Source organism: Primulina huaijiensis, chromosome 13 (assembly GCF_012295235.1).
Source record: "Primulina huaijiensis isolate GDHJ02 chromosome 13, ASM1229523v2, whole genome shotgun sequence".
In the NCBI taxonomy this organism is placed as follows: domain Eukaryota; kingdom Viridiplantae; phylum Streptophyta; class Magnoliopsida; order Lamiales; family Gesneriaceae; genus Primulina; species Primulina huaijiensis.
Window position 1 is genome coordinate 17,774,859 of NC_133318.1, and position 20,732 is coordinate 17,795,590.

Consider the following 20,732-nt stretch of genomic DNA (forward strand, 5'->3'; position numbering starts at 1 on the left):
TAGAACTTGAACAAAGAACTAGCATACATGTGTGTGTGTGTGTGTATATATATATATCCCTGTAGCTTTTCAATTGAAGGCTGATATATATATAATGGGTTTATTATTATTAATAGATTTATTAAATAAATAAATCTATAAAAACGAGAATGCCAACAGTGAAGGAAGCAAGCAAGCATTAATAATTACTTGTATAATATTTTAATATTTTATTTTTATGTTGTGATTAATATTTTATTTTAATGTTGTGATGAAATTCAATTAATAATAATAGCTTAAATAGAAAATAAACAATGTACATTTACGAATAGAATGAAAATATTGTAATTCAATGTAAGTTTTATCGATAATATATGCTAAAGTTAAACATCTTATTGGTGTATTGATGAAAGACTACTATTTTTATTCTCCTTAATAATTAACATATATTATAAATATTTATATTTTATATTTTTCTTTCGAATTAAATTAATAATTAAAAATTATAATAAATAATAATATATTCGAATTAAATTAATTATTTATAATAATAATAAATAATCATAATAATAAGCTTACGTGAACGAGTGCCCATCACAAAATAATAAGAGTGTCCATCACAAAATAATAATAATAATATACGTGGACGAGCGTACGCGTTTTGTAAGCGCGGATTAAAGTAGTTTTGAAAAAAAAAATTTAAAATTATTTTTGAATTTTTTTTATTTTTACATTAATTATAAAAAAACCCTATATAGACTTATTTGTTTTTTCACATGGATTTAAAAAATTATTAGAAAAAATGATTGCACGTTTTTTAAATCATAGTTAACAGAGATATATAGTAAAACCAAGAAAAAAATGCGAATAAACGTAGAAACCGGACTATGTATTTAAGATAAAAAAAAAAGAAGAAAAAAAACCCTATAATTGAGAGGAAAGAAGTTTTTTCGTATTTCTTGAAGGCAAAAACTTGTGTGAGACGGTCTCACGAGTCGTATTTTGTGAGACAGATCTCTTAATTGGGTCATCAATGAAAAAATATTACTTTTTATGCTAAGAGTATTACTTTTTATTGTGAATATCGGTAGGGTTGACCCGTCTCACAGATAAAGATTCGTGAGACCGTCTCACAAGAGACCTACTCTACAAAATTCTATGGTTTAAAAGAGAGGACCAAATCAATGATATTTAAAAAAAAAAAACAATTTCAAATAACTATCGTGTTTCCTTGAATTAAGAAAGAATCTTTCAAGTATATTGGGAAACGAAATAAAAGTAAATGTTTTTGTGAAATTTCAAACGTTAACATAAAGAATCGGAGTTACGTAGCAGTGGGTTTTTGGCTAACACGAGGAGAATTCAAATGTAAACGAACTAATTTTGCATCAACTCGGGTTGAGTGTTGACTGTTGACTAATATTTTAGGGGTCAAATTAAAATTTTCATAGTAAATTATATATATATAAAAATACTAAAAGTATATCCATATAGCGATAAATTGATATTTACAACCATTATATTGTGATATTTTTATTCAATATATTGAGAGATTTTGGTTAAAAGAATTTTCTCTTTCTTTTGAAAGAAAATTTAAATTCCATAATTTTAGTTTCAGTTTGTTTAGAGAGAGTGTTATGATCCCAAAATAAAATATTAAATAAATTGACATATCACAATACATTAGTTCATTTTTTGTATATCAATTATATTAACATATTTCACTTGAAAGATGAATGAACATTTTTTCTCTTCTTGAACTTAGATGAATTGACCATGGTGTGAAAAAAATACATGTGAATGATGAGATTTGTAAGAATTCTGTAACATGTTAATTTTTTTTTTATTTGGGATGTTGAACTTAAAAGTACAAATCTAGTAGCGCAGTAAAAAGAANCTTCAAGAAAAATGAGTTGTCTGTTTGGTTTTTAGTGGTAGTTTGGTCTTTTCATATATGAGTAGGGATGTAACCAAGTAGCCGTGAGCTATTCAGAGTTCAACTCAGTAAAGCTCGCTTGAGATTGTTCGTTAAGCATATCGAGTCGAACTCGAGCTCGTGCTCAAGCTTGAGGATATTTGGCTTTTAAGCTCGTGAGCATATTCGCGAGCTCGAGCTCGGCTAGTTTGTTGGACAGTAAGTGTACATAACTCAAGCATGGGAAGACAACTTGCATTGTTTCACATAGATATTTGAGTGAAAGAGTATAAAATGAGAAGCATATCCCCTTAAATTCTCATATTTTAGCCGGACTTTTGGGTAATTAAGAATGCTCGACGAGCTCGAAAATGATCTTGTTTAACGAGCGCAAAAATGAGCTTGTTTAACGAGCGTAAAAATGAGTCCGCTTAACGAACCGAGTTCGAGTCAGACTCATTAAACATGATAAATGAACTATCAACAAACCGAGCTCAAGGCATTCACGAGTTTATTAATTTCAAACGAGCTAAGCTCAAGTCTCATGATAAAATTTTGAATCGAGCTTGAGACTATAAATAACTTAAATGAGCCGAGCCCGAGCCTGGTATGGCTAGGCTTGACTCAGCTTGTTTACCTCCTTAGATATGAGTGTAAGAATTGATGTACACATATTTGATGTGTCACGCCCCGAGCCCGGGCCCGCGCCTGCGTGACTGCACAATAGGCCCCTATAGCAACTACTTCGTATTCGTCCTCGCTTTACGAAAATGATTAACCCAAGTTGCTATAGAAGTCCATTGTAAGCCATTATAAACTCATTTTAAATCTTTGATTTTTCAGATGTGGGACAAGGTTATCACATGATGTATCTGTATCACCATTCTTTTTGTTAATAGCATGTTTCATATTCTATTCTAACGATAATTATTTTATTTTTTTTTATATTTAAATTAAATTTTCATATTGATCAAGTACCAATAATTTCTTTTTGAGCTATCGTGTACCAAGATTTACTAATGTGCAAGTGTGAATTAGCATTTGGGTTAGGTATTTTAGGTCCCAACCGGGGCATAATCCATTCGGATAGAAAATATATCTATGTATATTATAAACTGGATAATATTCGACTCGAGCACGACCCTAACCTCAAATAAAAGAGTATCAGGTTCAGGTTCGGATTTGGTTACAAAAATAATATATCAGAAATCCAAATAAACCCAAAACTGAAAAATCCGACCCATGCCCACCCTATCGATAAGAAACCAACGAGAGAGATAGGATATGTTAAAATTAAATCAGAGGAAAACTTGTAATAAATTTTGATAATGTATATCAAACTATTTTATCTTTTGATAATGTCAAATTTCAGTATCAGTAAGTTATTTTTGTTTCTTAGCTGCATAACATTGACAGTCACACTCACTTGTATCAGATTAACTTCAATAACCAAAAATTAAAAAATATATGACTAAAACTTGATAGTTGGCCGAAATTTCAAAGAGACAGATATAAAAGACGAAAAATGAATTGCATTTTCCATGAGAAAGGGGTTTAATAAGGCGTGTGAGAATCAGGTCACGCGAAGTGGTCACCCCAAATAATGAGTTTTACATTTTTAGAGACAAATATTGGAGGGTCGCTTTTCAACAGCGAAGGTTCTTTGGGTTCCCAAATCTCGTTAAATTATATTTAATTAATTAAAGAGGGTAAAAAGTATGTGTAGTGAGTTAGTAGAAAGTGTAGAAAACCAAGATTATTGTCTGCAGTTGCATCACCAAGGCACCTCTCCTTTGGCCCCGCTGTCTCTTCTTCTCCTTTAAGTTATATATATATATATATACACACGCAAATATTAATAAATAAATGGTAAGTAACTTGAGAGTAAGTCAAAGCTTGCATGAACTAATTAAATTAACCTTTTATTTTGGGTAAAAAATGACTCCCTCGCCTAGACTAGATGATATGTTCGCCTTCTAAGAGAAGGTAAGAAAATCGCGTCTAATGATCTTGCTTTACATAAGGTCGGAGTACACAAAAATGGTTGAAATTGCACAACCTTAATCTGAGCAAATATCAAGTATATATTCGTTTACATGCATGGGTGAGCTAAATAATTAGGACATTGTTCTATCATTAATTATAACAATCCTAAAACAAAAAAGTATGAAATATATGATATATACACCAATATTTTCATCTTCCCACGCAGAATCTTGATCAATGAAAAAAAACAAAGAAAGCTAGCATGATATAAAAGGAAGAATTAAAATAATGGGGACAAGGTACGATAAAAAGGGGTTGTTTGTGTTTTCTTGGTGGAGAATATTTCAGGTGCATGCGCAAGACAAGGAAGAAAGTTTCTTGAATTTGAGTTAAAATTAAGCATGATAACTCTAAAGTGAGATTCACTCCCCCATTGATATCATTCACCACACTTTCTTCTCCTTGTCATCCCAAAGCAAGCCTTACTCAATCACACATTATAAATACATGCATACATACATACATATATACACACATACACCTCTTCGTTAATCACATTTTCCAGTATCTTTGTGCATATTTATATTACATATACATAGTTTAATTATTAGATTCTATCTATTCTCGTAATTTCGAGCTAGTGATTATCTTCGGTTTGTGTTTTTTTTGTTGTTGTTTAGAGTTAGATCTTAATGAAAATTTTGAGTAAATGATAATTAAGTTTCAGTTAATGAACTTCTCATATATACATGCATGCAGTATCAATTAGTATTTAAGCTTAATGGAGTTTTAATCGATGTATTTGAGATGATAATCTTATTCTAATAGGCGTATGCGTGAGAAAAAAATTAAATGAAGTTGTTATATTGGTTTTGTTTTTTCCTTAAATCTCCCTCCTTTCTTCTTGTATGACCTCATGAGCGCATTTTCTTGCCTGATGAATGATTATGCTCCTCAAGAAAAAATTCTCAGATCATGTTGGATGGAAAAGTTGAGAATCAATAACTTTTTTGCGATTTTACTCCAAATTACCAACCCCAACGACCAAACATAGATAACCCTCTTCAGAAACATCTCCTATGATTCCATGTCTATTTTTAAGTAGATTGTCGGCATATGTAATGATCATGTTGTCTTTTCTGATCCTACATAGGACCATTTTGATGCATCCTTTATTGCTTTTATAATGCGACGTTCCGTTCTTTGTTGTTACCAAGCAAAATCTTGAGAGAAATTAAGAAAAAATGCTAGAAGTCCAATCAAGAATCTAAAACAAACACTTGTGGATGCATGTCGTTGGGAGTTAAAGAACGAGATGTTGGTGCGGTTCAATTTGAAGACGGATTTACACATGCAGTGAGTAAACGACGATCTCAGATTGAGCCGCGCCAATATCACTTTTTACTCCTTTTGCATGGATCTTCATATCTGTCATCATTCTCAAAGTACATCAAAATCTCATGCATTAAAAAATCAGTTTCAAAAAATATCTAACTATAAGAAATTCTTGAGTATTTAATTTGTAGATTTTGAGCAGCTCTTTCTTCTCAGATATGGTTCACATGTTACCGATCAAGTCACCTGTAAGATCTCTTGATTTCTCCAGTCATTTTATACAGTATGCACCCCTAGCTAGCTAGCTTGATGGTGTCTTTTCCATTCCCATTTTCATTTAAGTTGCAAGTATATGCTCAATCTTTTATTACATGCAATTCCACAATCATTTCATTTCCTTGCCAAATGCATTGGTAATGCTCGACTAAAGTATAAACTTGGAGTACCTTGTATATTCCCCTAAATACCCATCTCCTCTCAAGTCAAAATTACAAACCGGAACGAACCCCAATACATTAAATTGATTGGAGTAATCGGTTGGTCATGCATTGGAGAGTATCAAACTTTACATTGATTGAGGAGTTCTTGGTCAAATTTATCAGATAGCTAGAAATGGAGATTTGTCAGGTGAGTACGAGTTGCAATCTTGATCAGAAGGTTTACAATAATTTGTTTGGAAAATGTCAAGTTGGCATGGAAATGGTTAGAATCCAACCCCGAACTAAAATGAAACAAGTAGAAATCTTGCCCTGTTCCATTCGCATTAGTTCTGGCAGTTAGCATTCCTAGCATGTTCGGCTGTGGACACAGGACAATGCCCATGTTTCTTGAAGTTTGTGAGTGCAGTATCTACATATATTGATATATCAGATTAATAAAAGAAAGAAAAAAAAACTTTGTATTTGTCAGCATAAGAACTGATAGCATGTCGCAGCAAGGAAAAATATCTATCCACCCAAGTGATTCTTGAACCAACCGACAAGATATAGGAGGCACACCAGGCTTTTGATGCTAATTATATATTGATTGGTGTTGCTTGATCACAGACAGAATTCACAGATCAACATATCCAGATCAACATTTTTTTTAACTATCTCATTTGATTTCTCGAATTGTCTGTTTAAGACTGGGAAACAACAGATGTGGATGTAGATGTATTGTATTGTTCGAAACTAAAGAACTAAATTGAAAGTGGGATTTGAAGAAATTTCAAATACACAAATTTAAATGAAAAATAATTCGAATTCAAAAGATAAAATTGAAATTCTTAAAAGTTCTTTTACTATCCAGATGCAATATAGATTCGAATTGTACATTTGAGATCCTCCTATATTATATTGTGCATTATCTTTTGTACATTTTCATGTAATTCCTTATCTGTCTTAGGTTTATATTTTGTATATAAATATGTCTAGTATTAATTTCTTGAGATATATAAAATTTATATTTTTTCATTAGTTTCTACATGGTATCAAGAAGCCGCCCCCGCCGCCGCCCCCGGTTCTTCACTTTTTTTATGGCCTCCTCCACTCCTGCTGATGCTCCGGCTCTTCTAATCTCCTTCAATGCTGCTCCTCATGCGCCCTTGAATCTGACCTCTTCCAATGATCTCTCATTACGTCTGCATTTCACGACCGTCCTTACTTGAAAGTCATGATCAGCTTGGATTTCTAGATGGCTCCCATCCATGTCCAACCAAATTCAACACTGTCTCCAATACTCAGACGGCCAATTCTGCGTATCTCTCGTGGATCTGCTTGGATCAAATCATATTAAACGTCATCATTTGATTGTTATTATCTCCATCCTTGATCACGTTTATTGCGACTGCTCGCACATCTGCAGAAGCATGGATCATTCTTGCTCTCAGCTATGGCAAACCCTCTCGTGGCTGCATCACGCAACTAAAAAGACAACTTCGCAATCCGGTGAAAGTTTCTCAATCCATCACTGAGTTTATGCAGTTTATCAAATCAAAGGCCGATGAACTCGCTCTTAATGAATGCGCCCATTGATGGTGAAGATCTCACCATCAAAGTTCTCCATGGTCTGAATGACGACTATAAAGAGTTTGCTCGATCGTGCCATTCAGGCCTGGGACATTGCAATCTCGTTTGAGGAGTTACATGAAAATCTCCTCTATCATGAAGCTCATCTCACTACCCGCTTAGATACTCAAGTCGTTTCTTCCGGCCACGGCTCATCTTTCCGCCCGATCTGCTGGCGTCTACCAGTTTTGGCCATTTGCCTTTGCCTTTGCCTTTGCCACAACAGCCTATCATTAATCGCTTACCTAAACACAATCTTTCCTACAAATCCTCTTTCGAAATACTTTTAGCTGCAACAACAACACATTAAAAAGTTATGCTAAAAAAGAAAAAAATAACATAGTAAAATGTTGTGTATCAATGTGAGCATCCGTCAGTATTTTACTCAACTAAAAAGCATCCATTGATAAATGTATACATATATGTATGCTCATATCTATTTATATAATTTTGATATGTGCCATTAATCGTGTCGATCTCAGTGTTCAGACGTTATATATACACACACTAATGTCTCGTGCACGCGTTGCATGCTTGTACAATTCATTTTTTGTAACGAAAAAAAAACGATTTAAAAAAATACATGGTTTAAAAAAATGATAAAATGAAACAACAACACAAAAACAAAACAAAAAAAGGAAAAAGTTAAATGGAAAGAAAAAGACTGAAATTTGGGGTTATTACAATCCATTTTTTGTAACGAAAACAAAAACGATTTTAAAAATTGCATGGTTAAAAAAAATGATAAAACGAAAAAAACACAAAAACAAAAAAGAAAAGGTTAAATGGAAAGAAAAAAGGACAGAAATTCGAGGTTAAAAAAATAAATGGTAAATAAAAAGGAAAAAAATAAAAAAGGACCATACCAACTGTACCAATTTGGTTGGTCTAGTGGGATCACACTTAATATATATTAGTGTTTTGATGATGCGTTACGAGCTTGTATAGTCTATTTTTTTGTAATAAAAACAAAAAAGATTTAAAAAAAATAAATGGTAAAAAAATGATAAAATGAAAAAACAACACAAAAAAAAAGTTAAACGGAAAGAAAAAAAGACAGAAATTTAGGGTTATAAAATTCGATGCACATATTGTGTGCTTGTAGAGTTCATTTTTTGTAATGTAAACAAAAACGCTTTTAAAAATTACATGGTTAAAATAATGATAAAATGGAAAAAAAAAACGTTTGCATGCAACAACATATTAAAAATTTATGAAAAAAAAAATTAACAGATTAAAAAGTTGTGTATCAATGTAAGCATCCTTCGATATTTTATTCAACTAAAAAGCATCCATTGATACACGCATACATACATGTATNCCGGGTATTAATTCATGTGGCTCCGCCTGTGTAATTGTTTCTGTCATTACAACAACACTCATCTATTATACATATACACACACAAAATAATGTTTCCGCGTATACGTTGCGTGTTTATATAATCCATTTTTTTAATTTAGAAAAATACATGATTAAAAAATGATAAAATGAAAAAACAATAGAAAACAAACAGGAAAAAGTTAAATGGGAAGAAAAAAATACAGAAATATGAAGTAATAAAAATCAACGTTCATGTTGCTGTGTACAACTCATTTTTTGTAATGAAAACAAAAACAATTAAAAAGTTGCATGATAAAAAATGATTAAAAAAAACACAAAAAAAATGTCAAATGAAAGAAAAAAGACAGAAATTTAAGGTAATAAATATAGAAAAAGTACACATCTCATATATGAATATCATCTAATTCACATAAATGTGCACTGTGAAAGTGTAAAAAATCAAAAAAATAAATGTGTATATTATATACACACAAAATTTTGACAAAATCCATAACACTTTACATTGTAATTTAAAGCTGATACATATATTTTGTAAGAATATAAGTGCATATGTTACTTTAACAACGTAAACTAGCCTCCCAAATGAAATTACATCTATCTCTAATAACATATTGGGCTAAAAGATAATTCAAGACTTTATTAAGACTATATCTTTTATTAATATAATTTCGTTTCATAAAAAAAAATTATTACAATTGATATACAGAGTACGGAAGGGAAAAAAAGCCAGAAATTTAGAAAAATCATCACCATACACAATTGATATACAGAGTACGGAAGGGAAAAAAAGCTAGAAAATTTAGGAAAACATCACTGTACAATTTGACAACAGAAACAAAAATTCATTTACAGCAAATTAATAGAGACTCCTAGCCTTCTGTCCTAGTAGAATTTGAATGAGTAAAAAAAAAAAAAATCGATAAACGAAGAAAAAGTAAATCATTCATTGCCAGAAAACATTGGGGTCATTGCTGTACAATGTCTTATCTTGAATCTCAAGGTTAGCAACATGTAAGTCGATCAGTCGTGCCTGGATTACTTTACAGATGACGAGTCCACAAGGCAGTATCCACCAACCACTTTCATCCCTGCATCAATAATCACCGCCATATGTAAAAACGAATCAAACTTCGAACTTTATAAGAACTGGTTTGTGTTTGAAGAAGCATCCACCATTTAACAGCTAAATACACACGTAAATCTTACATGCTAATATTCCAGGACTGAAAATTAGAGTGCTTTTTACTGGATTGAGCTTTGAAATGAACTAGCCCACATATGAAGGCGACCACCTGCCCAATATTATTATGAAAATAAAGAACCGCCAAATATTTGAAGTGCTAGAGCATCATTGGATTTACCGTAAGCACACCAGGTAACATCATACAGTAAAAACAGAGAGAGATTGCACTTGAAAATGGTCCCATAAAACACATGAATATACCCTTTCTAGCATTATGACAAAAAAATCAAGTAGATGAAAATTAAAGCAGATAATGAAGAATGGGATATAGCTACATGTGACACACAAAACCCATAAAGAGGAGCTGAGATAAAGCTACCCAGAATCGCTAATGACCATGTTTATGTTGTTGGTGTCACAATTTTCTTCATTGGACTGTATACACGACATGTCAAGTTCTCCTATACCAACTTTAACGCAGAAAATCTGTCATATGACAATACCACCACTGGAGCTGTTGTTACAGACATGCTAGCAAACAAAGAAGACAAAGGAAAAAAAAGATCAGATTCTCGATCCTACAGGCGAATTTATGACTGAAATTGGGAATTTGACGAGGTTTTCCAAGACTCCAATCAAGCTTAATCATAGATTTGCTTGAAGCTCGAACAGTGGAATAAGTGTGCAGAAGTTGCATAGATTGTAAGGACGTATCCTCAGTACCAATCGCATATATCTGTTCCTCAAGCTTCTGGTTACTTCTTCATTTATGTTTCCCGCAGGAAAAAGATTGAACATCCAAAAGGCTAAGCAACCTTTCTCACTGCCGAGTCATGAAGATGAAGAAACTCTCCAACACAGTTCAATGTTCTATCCTGCTTGCCTAATTAGGGAATCACTCTTCTGATTTACGGATTGGCATTTTATAGTGCTTATTTTTAAGCCTATGGTAAAGCAGTGAAAAAAAAAGGCAATGAAAAAACATGGGCTGATGAGAAAATTAAACGAAATAGATGCGGTGCAAAATGAGTCAATTGCTTTAAGCCACTTAAAAACTAAATTCTGTTCGTAAAAGAACAAATAATGGTTGAGAGTTTAATCGATGATGGCTATACTAAGCTGCCGGCTCGGCCATTTGCAGATCATAGCATTGCAATAGAGAGGGTTTGATATTAGTTATTTACTAATTCTCTCACAACCATCTAGGATTTGATACCTGCTATGAAAGAAAGAAATGATAGTTTTCTTATATCTTCGTGCAAATAAATAAGGGCATTTTATAGGTAGTTTCCTATCAATAAAATAAGAAACATATATAGATTAAGGAGATACAATCATTTATGACATATTAAGGAGATCAATCAATCATGACAGGAAAAAGGAAAGAAAGGAATGATGATTAAATTCCGATTCCCACAAATTAGAGACTTTATTGACTAGAATTAGGAATTTCTTTTTGGTTTTCCCATGCCACTAAACTAAGAATAACTTTTAACTTTTTGGTTATATTTGTGCCAAACTAGCGGGTAGAGAACTACTGTCAGAGACATCCGAACATCCATACAACTCAAAAGACAATAGGAAAATGAATTTCAGGCAAAAATTTAATTTTTTCTGCGCCAATTGCACATAATCTCTCTTTCGTACTGTTTACAAAAGTTAAGAACTTATAACACGTTTAATAAAAGCGGATAAAAAATTTCACAAGAGAAGGAAAATGAAATGTGTTCAGTTACTACTTACAACATTAATCACCGAAATTATGTTCCACAAAGAATACACACGACCGAGTCCAGCTGATCGCCTAGGTCCATGACTAAATAAAGCATTGATACCAGCTGGAAATGGCAGAAGTATGCCAAGGGGTAGAATAGACAACGCCAGAAAAACATCCAGCAGGGATATGGAGTAAAGCTGAAGCAGGAGAAGTGAGACTAAGCTAAAATCTCCTAGGAGTAGTACTGAGATAATCAAACCAATGAGATCCTGCAAGATTCCAAAAGGGGTGAGACAGAGAGATTTTTTTAGCCTTGATAAAGTTCAATTAGGAAAAAAACTACACTCAATTCAGTCAAACAATTTGAAGTTACCTGATGGCAAACAGGTCTCATGTTACGAACTACATAGAAAAGAGGATAACCTAATGTTATTCCATCAGAAACATTTTCTAGGTTCTTCACTTGCAAAACTTCTCCAGGAAATCTTTTTTGCATCATTGCATGTTCACCGACTCTAACAAGATCAAATGCTTTTTTCCAGCGATTGGCAGGTAAACTGCATGTTACCAGAAATTGAAGTGAGAGAGAGAGTGAGAGGAGACCAGCATCAATCAAGCCATAGAAAATATTTAAGATCTAAAGGAATGCATGAAAGTGAATTACCTAGATTGTTTCTCAAGTAACAAACATTTATCTGGCCTTTGAATCGATGAATGACAACTTTCATCCTCTATGGCAGACACAACAAGTCCAAATTGGCAATATCCATTAGCTGAAGGCTTAAAGCGAGCTAGATCAACATGAATACCATGGGCACACAAAGTTCTGTTTGCATGAGTCTCAAGCCAGTGGATAACCGGACGAAAAGTTGTCCTAAGATGTCCACGACGGACTAAACGAAGCTGTGCATTTAGACCAGCAACTAACCTATACCAAATTGTGGGTGGCACAGACTGCAAAAGGAAACATAGGTTGGACTTAAAGAACCCCAAGAAGCACAAAAAATAGATAAATTACACAATAGAAAATTTCTTAACACAAATCTATCTTCATGGCCAGCAGACAGCACACCTGACTCATCAGGTTAGTAAGAATGTTATCACTGTGAAGAGAGAAAGGAGCCATGTAAGATCCATTTCCTCCAAACATTAATGACAATGGGAACTTTTGATGAAGGCCTGGAGGGAGGTCATTCCTCTTTTCATCCCCACCGAGGAAAAAATCAACATAAGCTAACGTAAAATCGGAAGTTGCAGCTACCTACAATAACAAAAGAATTGTGATCAACACAATAAAAAAGTGAATCTCATTGGCATGAAACGAGGATGATTCATCGAAATAGAACAGAAACTTCTGCGGAAGTTGTAGTAGATGGCCAGGGATGTTATCTTGTACTCTGTTACGGTTCCAGGGGCAAATTGCATATTCATACAAGTTTAAAACTCTCTTACCTAATAGGTAAATGTTTTGGGTTCAGGCTCTCCTATTGCATGCACATTATAACATCAGCGATCTTGTTAAGAATCAATACAACTGAGTGCTCACCTAGAAAAAGACCATCACCAGGTCATCATTGGGCTACCGTTGATAATAAGACCCTTGTTCAAATCATAGGCCACATGTAGATGCACAAACCAAGTAAGGATTGATGTGTAAAAGTTGTCTAGAATGTGCATTGTGGTGTTAATTTTTCAAGAGGTTGACAATGTTATGGTCCACAACAAAATCCATAAGCAATTGTGGAGCTGCTAGGAACTTGAAACATTCTTCCATCCAATATGCTAGTATTTATTTATTTTTTTATGTTTTAACTCTATCTGTCGGTGGGCTTGTATCCTCTCACACCAAGGATAAACGGATCCTTGATTGCTAGCATTACATCACATTATAATGCAGTCAATTTAATCGCACAAAATTGGGAATCACTTATCATGAAAGAAACTTGTACAAAATTGGGAATCACTTATCATGAAAGAAACTTGTACTAAAGCATACCTTTAGCCCCTCATAGAGAGCTCGTGATCGGCAAGAACGCAAGCAAGCATGATCATATTCAGATCGAACATATTCACGTAGGCGTTGTACTTTTTCCTTGCGACGCCATTGCAACCATGACCATGCAAGAGGATATGCAAAAACATAAAGAATACTATGAACTGATCCTTCCCACCACTGATATAATGATAGGGCATTTATCTCGTCAACAAATCGGTTAAAAGCGTCCTCATATCTGTCAACAAAACAATGTTATAAAAGAGAATTAAGAGTATTTTCAACAAACAATATTGTTTCTACTTAGAATTTACTTCCAGGTAAGGATCGAGATAGAAAAATAAAATTACCAAGTATGAGCCATACTCCTCCACAAATTCTTTTAATAAGTACATTCAATGTGTAAATGATAAGTGTCTACATTGAATTAAAACGAAATATGAGGAGAAATAGAGACCATACACGATTTCTTTCACTTCTTTAGGAGGAGAATGGGGCAGATACCAAGGTTCACTAAAAGTGTTCTCCCCCAAAAAATGCATGCGATGTATGTGTGTGTGGGATTCCTCGGATCTACTTGTTTCCATGACCTGAGACAAAAAAGTTATGAAATAGATCTTAGTAAAAACTCTTCCTTGATTTATTGACAACAAGTGAATAGAAATTGAATAACCTCATTCAGCGACTCTAAGAAAGGGAATGATCGATCAATTGGAGAGCCACGATGGTTGGTCATCACACCTGGTAATTCATCTCCACTAGAAATTTTCATCCTAGCAACACTAAGAACAAGAGCCAGGATGACAAGGAGACTTAAGAGTACGAAACTAAAAAACCAAGGGCCTCCAAAAGTGTATACTAATTCTTCAAGGGCAGTATAACAATGAGGCATGTGATATCTCTCGGATATACATTTGTAGGGACACCGTCCATCTACAACCCCTCCTGCAAACAAAATAATAATTCAGAAGTTATTCCAATTCCAAAGAAATAAAAGTAGAGTATATGATTAGATTTTAAAGAAGTTTGAAATGTTTTTATGTTATTTTTCTAGACTATAAGAAATTCAACTACAATTGGTTTGCTAAAATTCAATAAGAAACATTGTAACCAAATAAAAAGTAACTTAATTTCTACAAATTTGGAAGTACCTCTAACAGAGATAAATGTAGCTCGATTGGGAAGCTCATGAGATGGGCAATCACAACAGAGGTCTCGACTTGACCCTGTCAAATTTTTATATGTCCCAAGTGGGCACTCCTACATAGTTATATAAACATTATCTGTTAACGACCTTTTGTTAAAAATGAGATACTCTCCAAAAAGAAGAGTAAAACAGATTTGAAAAAAAAATCATATATGTTCTACGATGACAGAAACCTATCGTACAACATAAGGGCATAAACCTTAATCCATTCATAAAACATTTATTTGTGGTTTCACATAATCTTGTTCTTACACATAAGCATAATTTACGTAGCTATTGGTCAGTGGAGTGTCGATCCACCTGTTAACTATTAGCAGGTTGTCAAAACAACAATTCTCTAATCAGTACTATAAAGATCCGAAAACCCTTGTAAATTTAAAGAAAAATGGGAAGAAACTAAAAATAAATGAAGATTTTCAAAAACGAAGTGCATCTCTTTTCTCGTATACATACAAATAAATTCATCACTGGCTACAGAACAAATGATTAGACAATATTAACGTTACTTCGTACAGTTGCATGCGGTTGTATTAACCTCATGCAAATACACACTTCATGCTTTCAAATCAAAGAGTGCTGCCTGTAGGAGAAGACATGACGCAGTAAATAAAAAGTTCAGCAATGTTTAGTGATATTAATGTCGTGGTGTACAGAAAAGTAAAAGCATTTTGATCAAATCTAAACAGAACTTTAAAAAGGTTTTTCAAACTGTAATATGTGAAATAAGGTTTGTGAAAGTTCTGTCATTCAACATGACCACATTTGACTTCCTACCAACATTTTTCTTTGAAGTCTGGGACATTTGAGACATAAATGGTAAAACAGAATCAAGAAACGCAGTGTACATGCTACCATGTTGATCTTGGAAAAGATAAAGGCTTTATCCAAACAATTTCTGAGCCACTGAACTCTCACTGGAAGGAGAACCCCATGCAACACTAAGATGCATCAAAATAGTCTAAGTTGAAGTGTGCTTATGAGCAAAGCAAACAATCACCTGGCAAAATATTCCATAAAGTCCTCTTGGACAAGCTTTCCCACTTAAAGTTCCGTTCTCACCATCTTGCCCCATATTTCTCCCAATCCCTCCTCTGTAGTGCCATCATGATCATGAAAATCAAAACATCAGGACCCGAAGATCATGAAAACAACACCAATCATGAAAATTCAATCACAACAGTTTAATTAAGAAAGCAAATAAATGCGTTTTAAACTCAAAAGAGATGCTTATAAGTTGGTGCTAGTTCCCAAGGACTTTTAACCTTGCCCTATAAAGAATTGTCATTTCTAGAAAATATGGATGGCATCAAAGAACATTGGAACAATTAATTTGGACAATTGAGTGACATAAAACAAAGAGTGGGAAAAGAATATAATTTTTTAAATGAGCAACTGATTACAATGTTATCAGTAAGAGCCAAATCCTCTAACTCTAATAATGAGATCCCTACAAATCTGGGATAAAATATTCAATATATGACTAACATAATCCACGGGATTTATATACCATAATACAAGATGAAATCAAATCACATATTATCTACACAATCTGACATTCCCCCTCAAGCCGATGAATGGATATCGCTCATTCCAAGCTTGCCAACGATATCTCTGAACAAATTACTGAATAGTGCCTTTGTGAATACATCTACCAACTGATCCTTGGAAGAGACAAAAGAAGTGCATATTAATCAACTTTTCTTTTTCTTTTTGCTGAAGTGTCTATCAACTTCAACGTGCTTCATTCGGTCATGTTGCACTAGACTGTGAGCTATACCAGTGGCTGATTTATTGTAACAATATAACTTCATGGGTGTCGTCCACTTAATTCTCAAATCATCAAGAATCATTTTCAAAAAAAATGTGAAACACTAATAATTATTTTCTCCTATATACTAGTAACTTCTATTATTTTGTTGTCCAATAGTTTGTAAGGTATAATAAGTTATATATAATTATATTATTATGCTTAGTGTTCGTTCTTGAGTTTTTGTAAGATTGAGGTGGAAGTATAGCACGATGATGTTTTGCTAGTTCACACACTTCACAATGCAAAGGAGAAAGATTTTTATTCATAAACAACTTTGGAACTTCTGCAAATAAGTAAAATTAGGATGGCCCATCTGACTATGACATAACGTGATCTCACTGACACTAGAGGTAGAAATAGAAATGAAGCAAGTCTTTTTATCGAATTGTCCAAGGAGAGATCGAACATTGAAAAGATAAGAGTCCACCATGCTGTCTAACATTGCCAATCATCTTCCCCAAGGCTAAATCTTGAAATTCACAGTGAGAAGACAAGAAAATGACATGAAAATTAAGATCAGTGGTTAATTTACTTGTAGATAGTAAATTATAACATGGGAAAAGAACATGCAACACATTTTTAAGTGCCAAAGAAGATGAGACAGTAATGGTTCATTTCCTGGCAACAGGAGAAAAAGAACCATCAGCAATTTTAACCTTTTGATTCCCGACACAAGGAATGTAGGACGAAAAAAATTGTGACAACCAACACCTGAATCCAGAATACACGAGCTATTAGGAATAGAAGTTACAATGTTTTCCACAGAAGAGATACCTGCTTGGGCTAGTGAACAGGAAGGATTGAAGGGATTCGAGCGAGTTTGAAACAATTAGTAAAGGTGGTCTAGTTGATCCTTTGTGAAAGGAAGAGGTTCTGAGGAAGATGGCTGCTGTCCAGAGTAAATACTGCTTGTTTGAAAGGCACAACTATTGTTACCATCCATGTTGGTGTTGCTGTCTGATTTTTTTTTTAGATGGGCTGGTTTCCTATGTATTTGCCAACAAGTATTGATGGTATGACATGGTTTGTTGCACTTCTTGCGAAAGAGTTTTGAATTCCCACCCTTTTGGTTCTCACAGAGGTTATTGTTCTTGTTAACCATGGCAGAGCTTTATGTAACTAACGGCAAATCAATAACTTTGGTGGCATCACATGGCGTCGAGCCTCTTCCCTATGCACTTCAGAGAAGACTTCGCGAGTGTTCGGAAGAGGGTTGAGGCCAAGTATGCGGCCGCGAACTTTGTCCAGTTCTTTATCCAGAACAACAAGAAACACAAACATACGGATCTTTTAATTCTTTTTTTCATATTGAGTGTTGTCCTTGCTACTTTCCCATTTCTCCACTTCAAAGATATCCAACTCCTATCAAAAAACATCAACTCGTTGTAATATGTTGTAAAATCACGAGATCATTTGTTATATCCTCCACATACAAGTGTTAAGCTCGTATAGTTGAGAGTAATTTTCCAAGTTATAGTACGTCTCTCGAATAGCTTCCCACACTTCTTGGGAAGTCGGAAGAAACATAAATGGTTTTTTGATGGTGGGTTCTATTGAGTTGATCAACCAGGTTGTGACCAAGGAATTTTCAAATGGTCATTGTTTATATTTTGCATCGTCGAGGGTGAAGGCTTTACCTCTCCGTTCAAGTAACCTAATTTGCCTTTGCCATCGATTACAAGATGGACATATTGCGCCCATTCAAAATAATCCCTCCCATTCAAACTGTGAATCGTTATTTGAAGGGAGGTTGTATCAGAAAAGGTGATGTTTGAAAGAGGTTGAGATCCGCCCTCCTATGTGTTACCACCGCCACTTGTGGCAGAAGAAGCAGATCCAACGCCAACATGGTTGCTTTGAAGTTCACGACTGATCCTTGGTCATTGATACCATGTAGAAATAAATGCACGACAAGATAAATAAGAGAAAACTTTATTCAGTTTAATTCTACATATACAATGTTAGTGAACTATAAAATCATAACAAAATAAAATCCCAATAAATCTGGAAGATCTTGCCTTACTAAACTTAATCAAATCAAATATTATCCTAATTGATTCTATCAAATCAACCAATATTATCCTGATTGATTCTATCAAATCAGATACTATCATAGAAACTTAATCCAACTCATTGCGGTAATCTTCATCTAACTCTACACGTTGTATCTTTCGTTTTATCAATTAAAAATTTTTTTGTCCAACTCAGTTTCTCACGATATATTTTAAGATAATATTTGTTAAAGTCAAAACGTAATAGAAAAAGCACACAACAAAATAGATTATTTATGTAAATCCACCAAAAACACTTACACCCATACCACATTAGCCTAAATGGCTAAAGCTCTACAAAAATACCAAAGGTACTTCACATGAAACAACTAAATGCCACACATCTTGTCTTACAATTAAGCTATCAAATGAATATCTACAAATTCTCCAGAAAAAACCTGAAAGTGTTCATAGGATTGTTTGCCTTCTATTTCTTACAATCCAAACACAAGAGATGTCCATGATTGGAGTTTTCAAACTTGATCCCCACATTTGTACCAGTGTTATTCCTTAGACAATGATAACATAATATAAAAGCAACTCAAAATGACCCTATAGCTATTGAATAATCAAGCCATAAAATTATGAATTAAAACATACTTGTATAGTTCATTTCATTACCAAATTATTAGATGATGCATAGACAAACGAACCTGACGCTAATGGTTCCCTCAACAATGGCAATTGGCAAGTAATCTTCTCCGGTTAAGATGTCCGACCAATGGAAGTGAATCCTCCCACCACCTCCACCACCACCGTTTGTGCTTCCATGCCCTCCAGCGGTTGACATTTTTGAGGTATGACCAAGGACCAAATTATGAATAAACAAAAGAATGGTTCCTCCAGAACCGCCTCCTGGACCTATATCTGAAACAAATCCACTTTCTTTCTTTTCAACATATTTTCCATAACTTTCTCCATCAGCTATAAGCTCACCATAGACTGTTAATTTCGACACTGGATGTTCGAGTGAACCCATAACTATAACATAAAATGTTAATGATACGTTAGTTAAGTGTAAGCTGCCACAATAATGATATGTATACACACACATATAATATGCATCTATTCGATATATTTTTTCTTCTCTTGTGATAATGTCATTATTATGAGTTACAAAAGTTTTTATTGGAGTTATCGAGCATTGAATGCTGAATAACTTTTATTTTATTTAATTTTGATTCAAGCATTATAGAAAAAAAAAACAAGGAAGATGGTTGATGATAATGAAATTCTGCAACCCAAGTACTTTCACATCTCTTCAGTGAGTTATTACTGCTACAATAGTTGTTGTCTAGTAATTGACTCCAAGACAATGATTTTCAGATAAAATTATGATCAATGATATGATATTTTGATCTCAATATTTTATGGAAGCTAATCCATCTCTATAACAGTTGATTAAAATTTGTTATCTGAACAATACAAAGATTTCTAATTCTTCTTCCATCTTGACATGCACATTGTCTCACCATGTATTCTAGCGTTGGTTGATGCTAGAACGTTGATAGAAGAGCCAAAGGTTGATGTCGACACCAAGGAAGGTCAGTAGTCAAGGGAATATTGTATTATCTTTTATGTTTGCTGATGTCAGAGCCAAAGGTTGATGCCGGATCTCGAGGAGGATACTAGCTGAGGGAATAATATCTGATTTCAGCATTGGTTGATCCCACAACCAAAGTTTGATTCCAACCCTGAGGGGGGTTAGTAGTCAAGGACTCAAGGGTTATTGCATTGTTTCCTCCACTTGTTGATCCTATGGCCAAAGATCAATACTGGCTCTAAGGGATGTCAATGGCCGAGTTCGTTCATATATTACACCGGCTAAACGGGATGTCATTGGCCGAGTTCATTCATACATAACTAAACTAGTGAACTGTAATATTCATTGATGGGCAGTGGCACTTTTTCGCAAGTGATATATTGTTGTACTATCAAGGGATGTCTTTGAGATATCATACACCGGCTCTAAGGGACGTCTTTGTTGATGTAATGATATTATGGTATTCTATTAATAGACAGAGGCTTTAGGACATGTCGTTACTGTTTATATGTATCGTAATTTTCTTTCAATATTGTTTGTAGAAGACAACTAGCAATGACAAATTCCGCAGAGATGAGTGATCAATTCCGTTTTCTGCTTTCTGTTGTTCAGTTGCTCTATCT

At 33.9% G+C, this 20,732-nt stretch overlaps 1 protein-coding gene across 1 annotated transcript in view; it reads right to left on the reverse strand.

The window, feature by feature from the left end:
* Positions 1 to 9,360: 9,360 nt before the first annotated feature.
* LOC140991526 (uncharacterized) overlaps positions 9,361 to 20,732 on the reverse strand; it is a 32,242-nt gene continuing 20,870 nt past the window's right edge. The window contains exons 11-22 of the mRNA XM_073461515.1: positions 19,220 to 19,547; positions 15,703 to 15,796; positions 14,650 to 14,758; positions 14,172 to 14,443; positions 13,961 to 14,088; positions 13,502 to 13,736; positions 12,578 to 12,766; positions 12,170 to 12,459; positions 11,879 to 12,062; positions 11,532 to 11,774; positions 9,812 to 9,897; positions 9,361 to 9,693 (exon numbers count right to left, since the gene is read on the reverse strand). Coding sequence (XP_073317616.1) covers positions 9,549 to 9,693; positions 9,812 to 9,897; positions 11,532 to 11,774; positions 11,879 to 12,062; positions 12,170 to 12,459; positions 12,578 to 12,766; positions 13,502 to 13,736; positions 13,961 to 14,088; positions 14,172 to 14,443; positions 14,650 to 14,758; positions 15,703 to 15,796; positions 19,220 to 19,547 — 2,303 coding nt within the window. The 3' untranslated portion in view covers positions 9,361 to 9,548. The remainder of the gene's footprint in view (positions 9,694 to 9,811; positions 9,898 to 11,531; positions 11,775 to 11,878; positions 12,063 to 12,169; positions 12,460 to 12,577; positions 12,767 to 13,501; positions 13,737 to 13,960; positions 14,089 to 14,171; positions 14,444 to 14,649; positions 14,759 to 15,702; positions 15,797 to 19,219; positions 19,548 to 20,732) is intronic.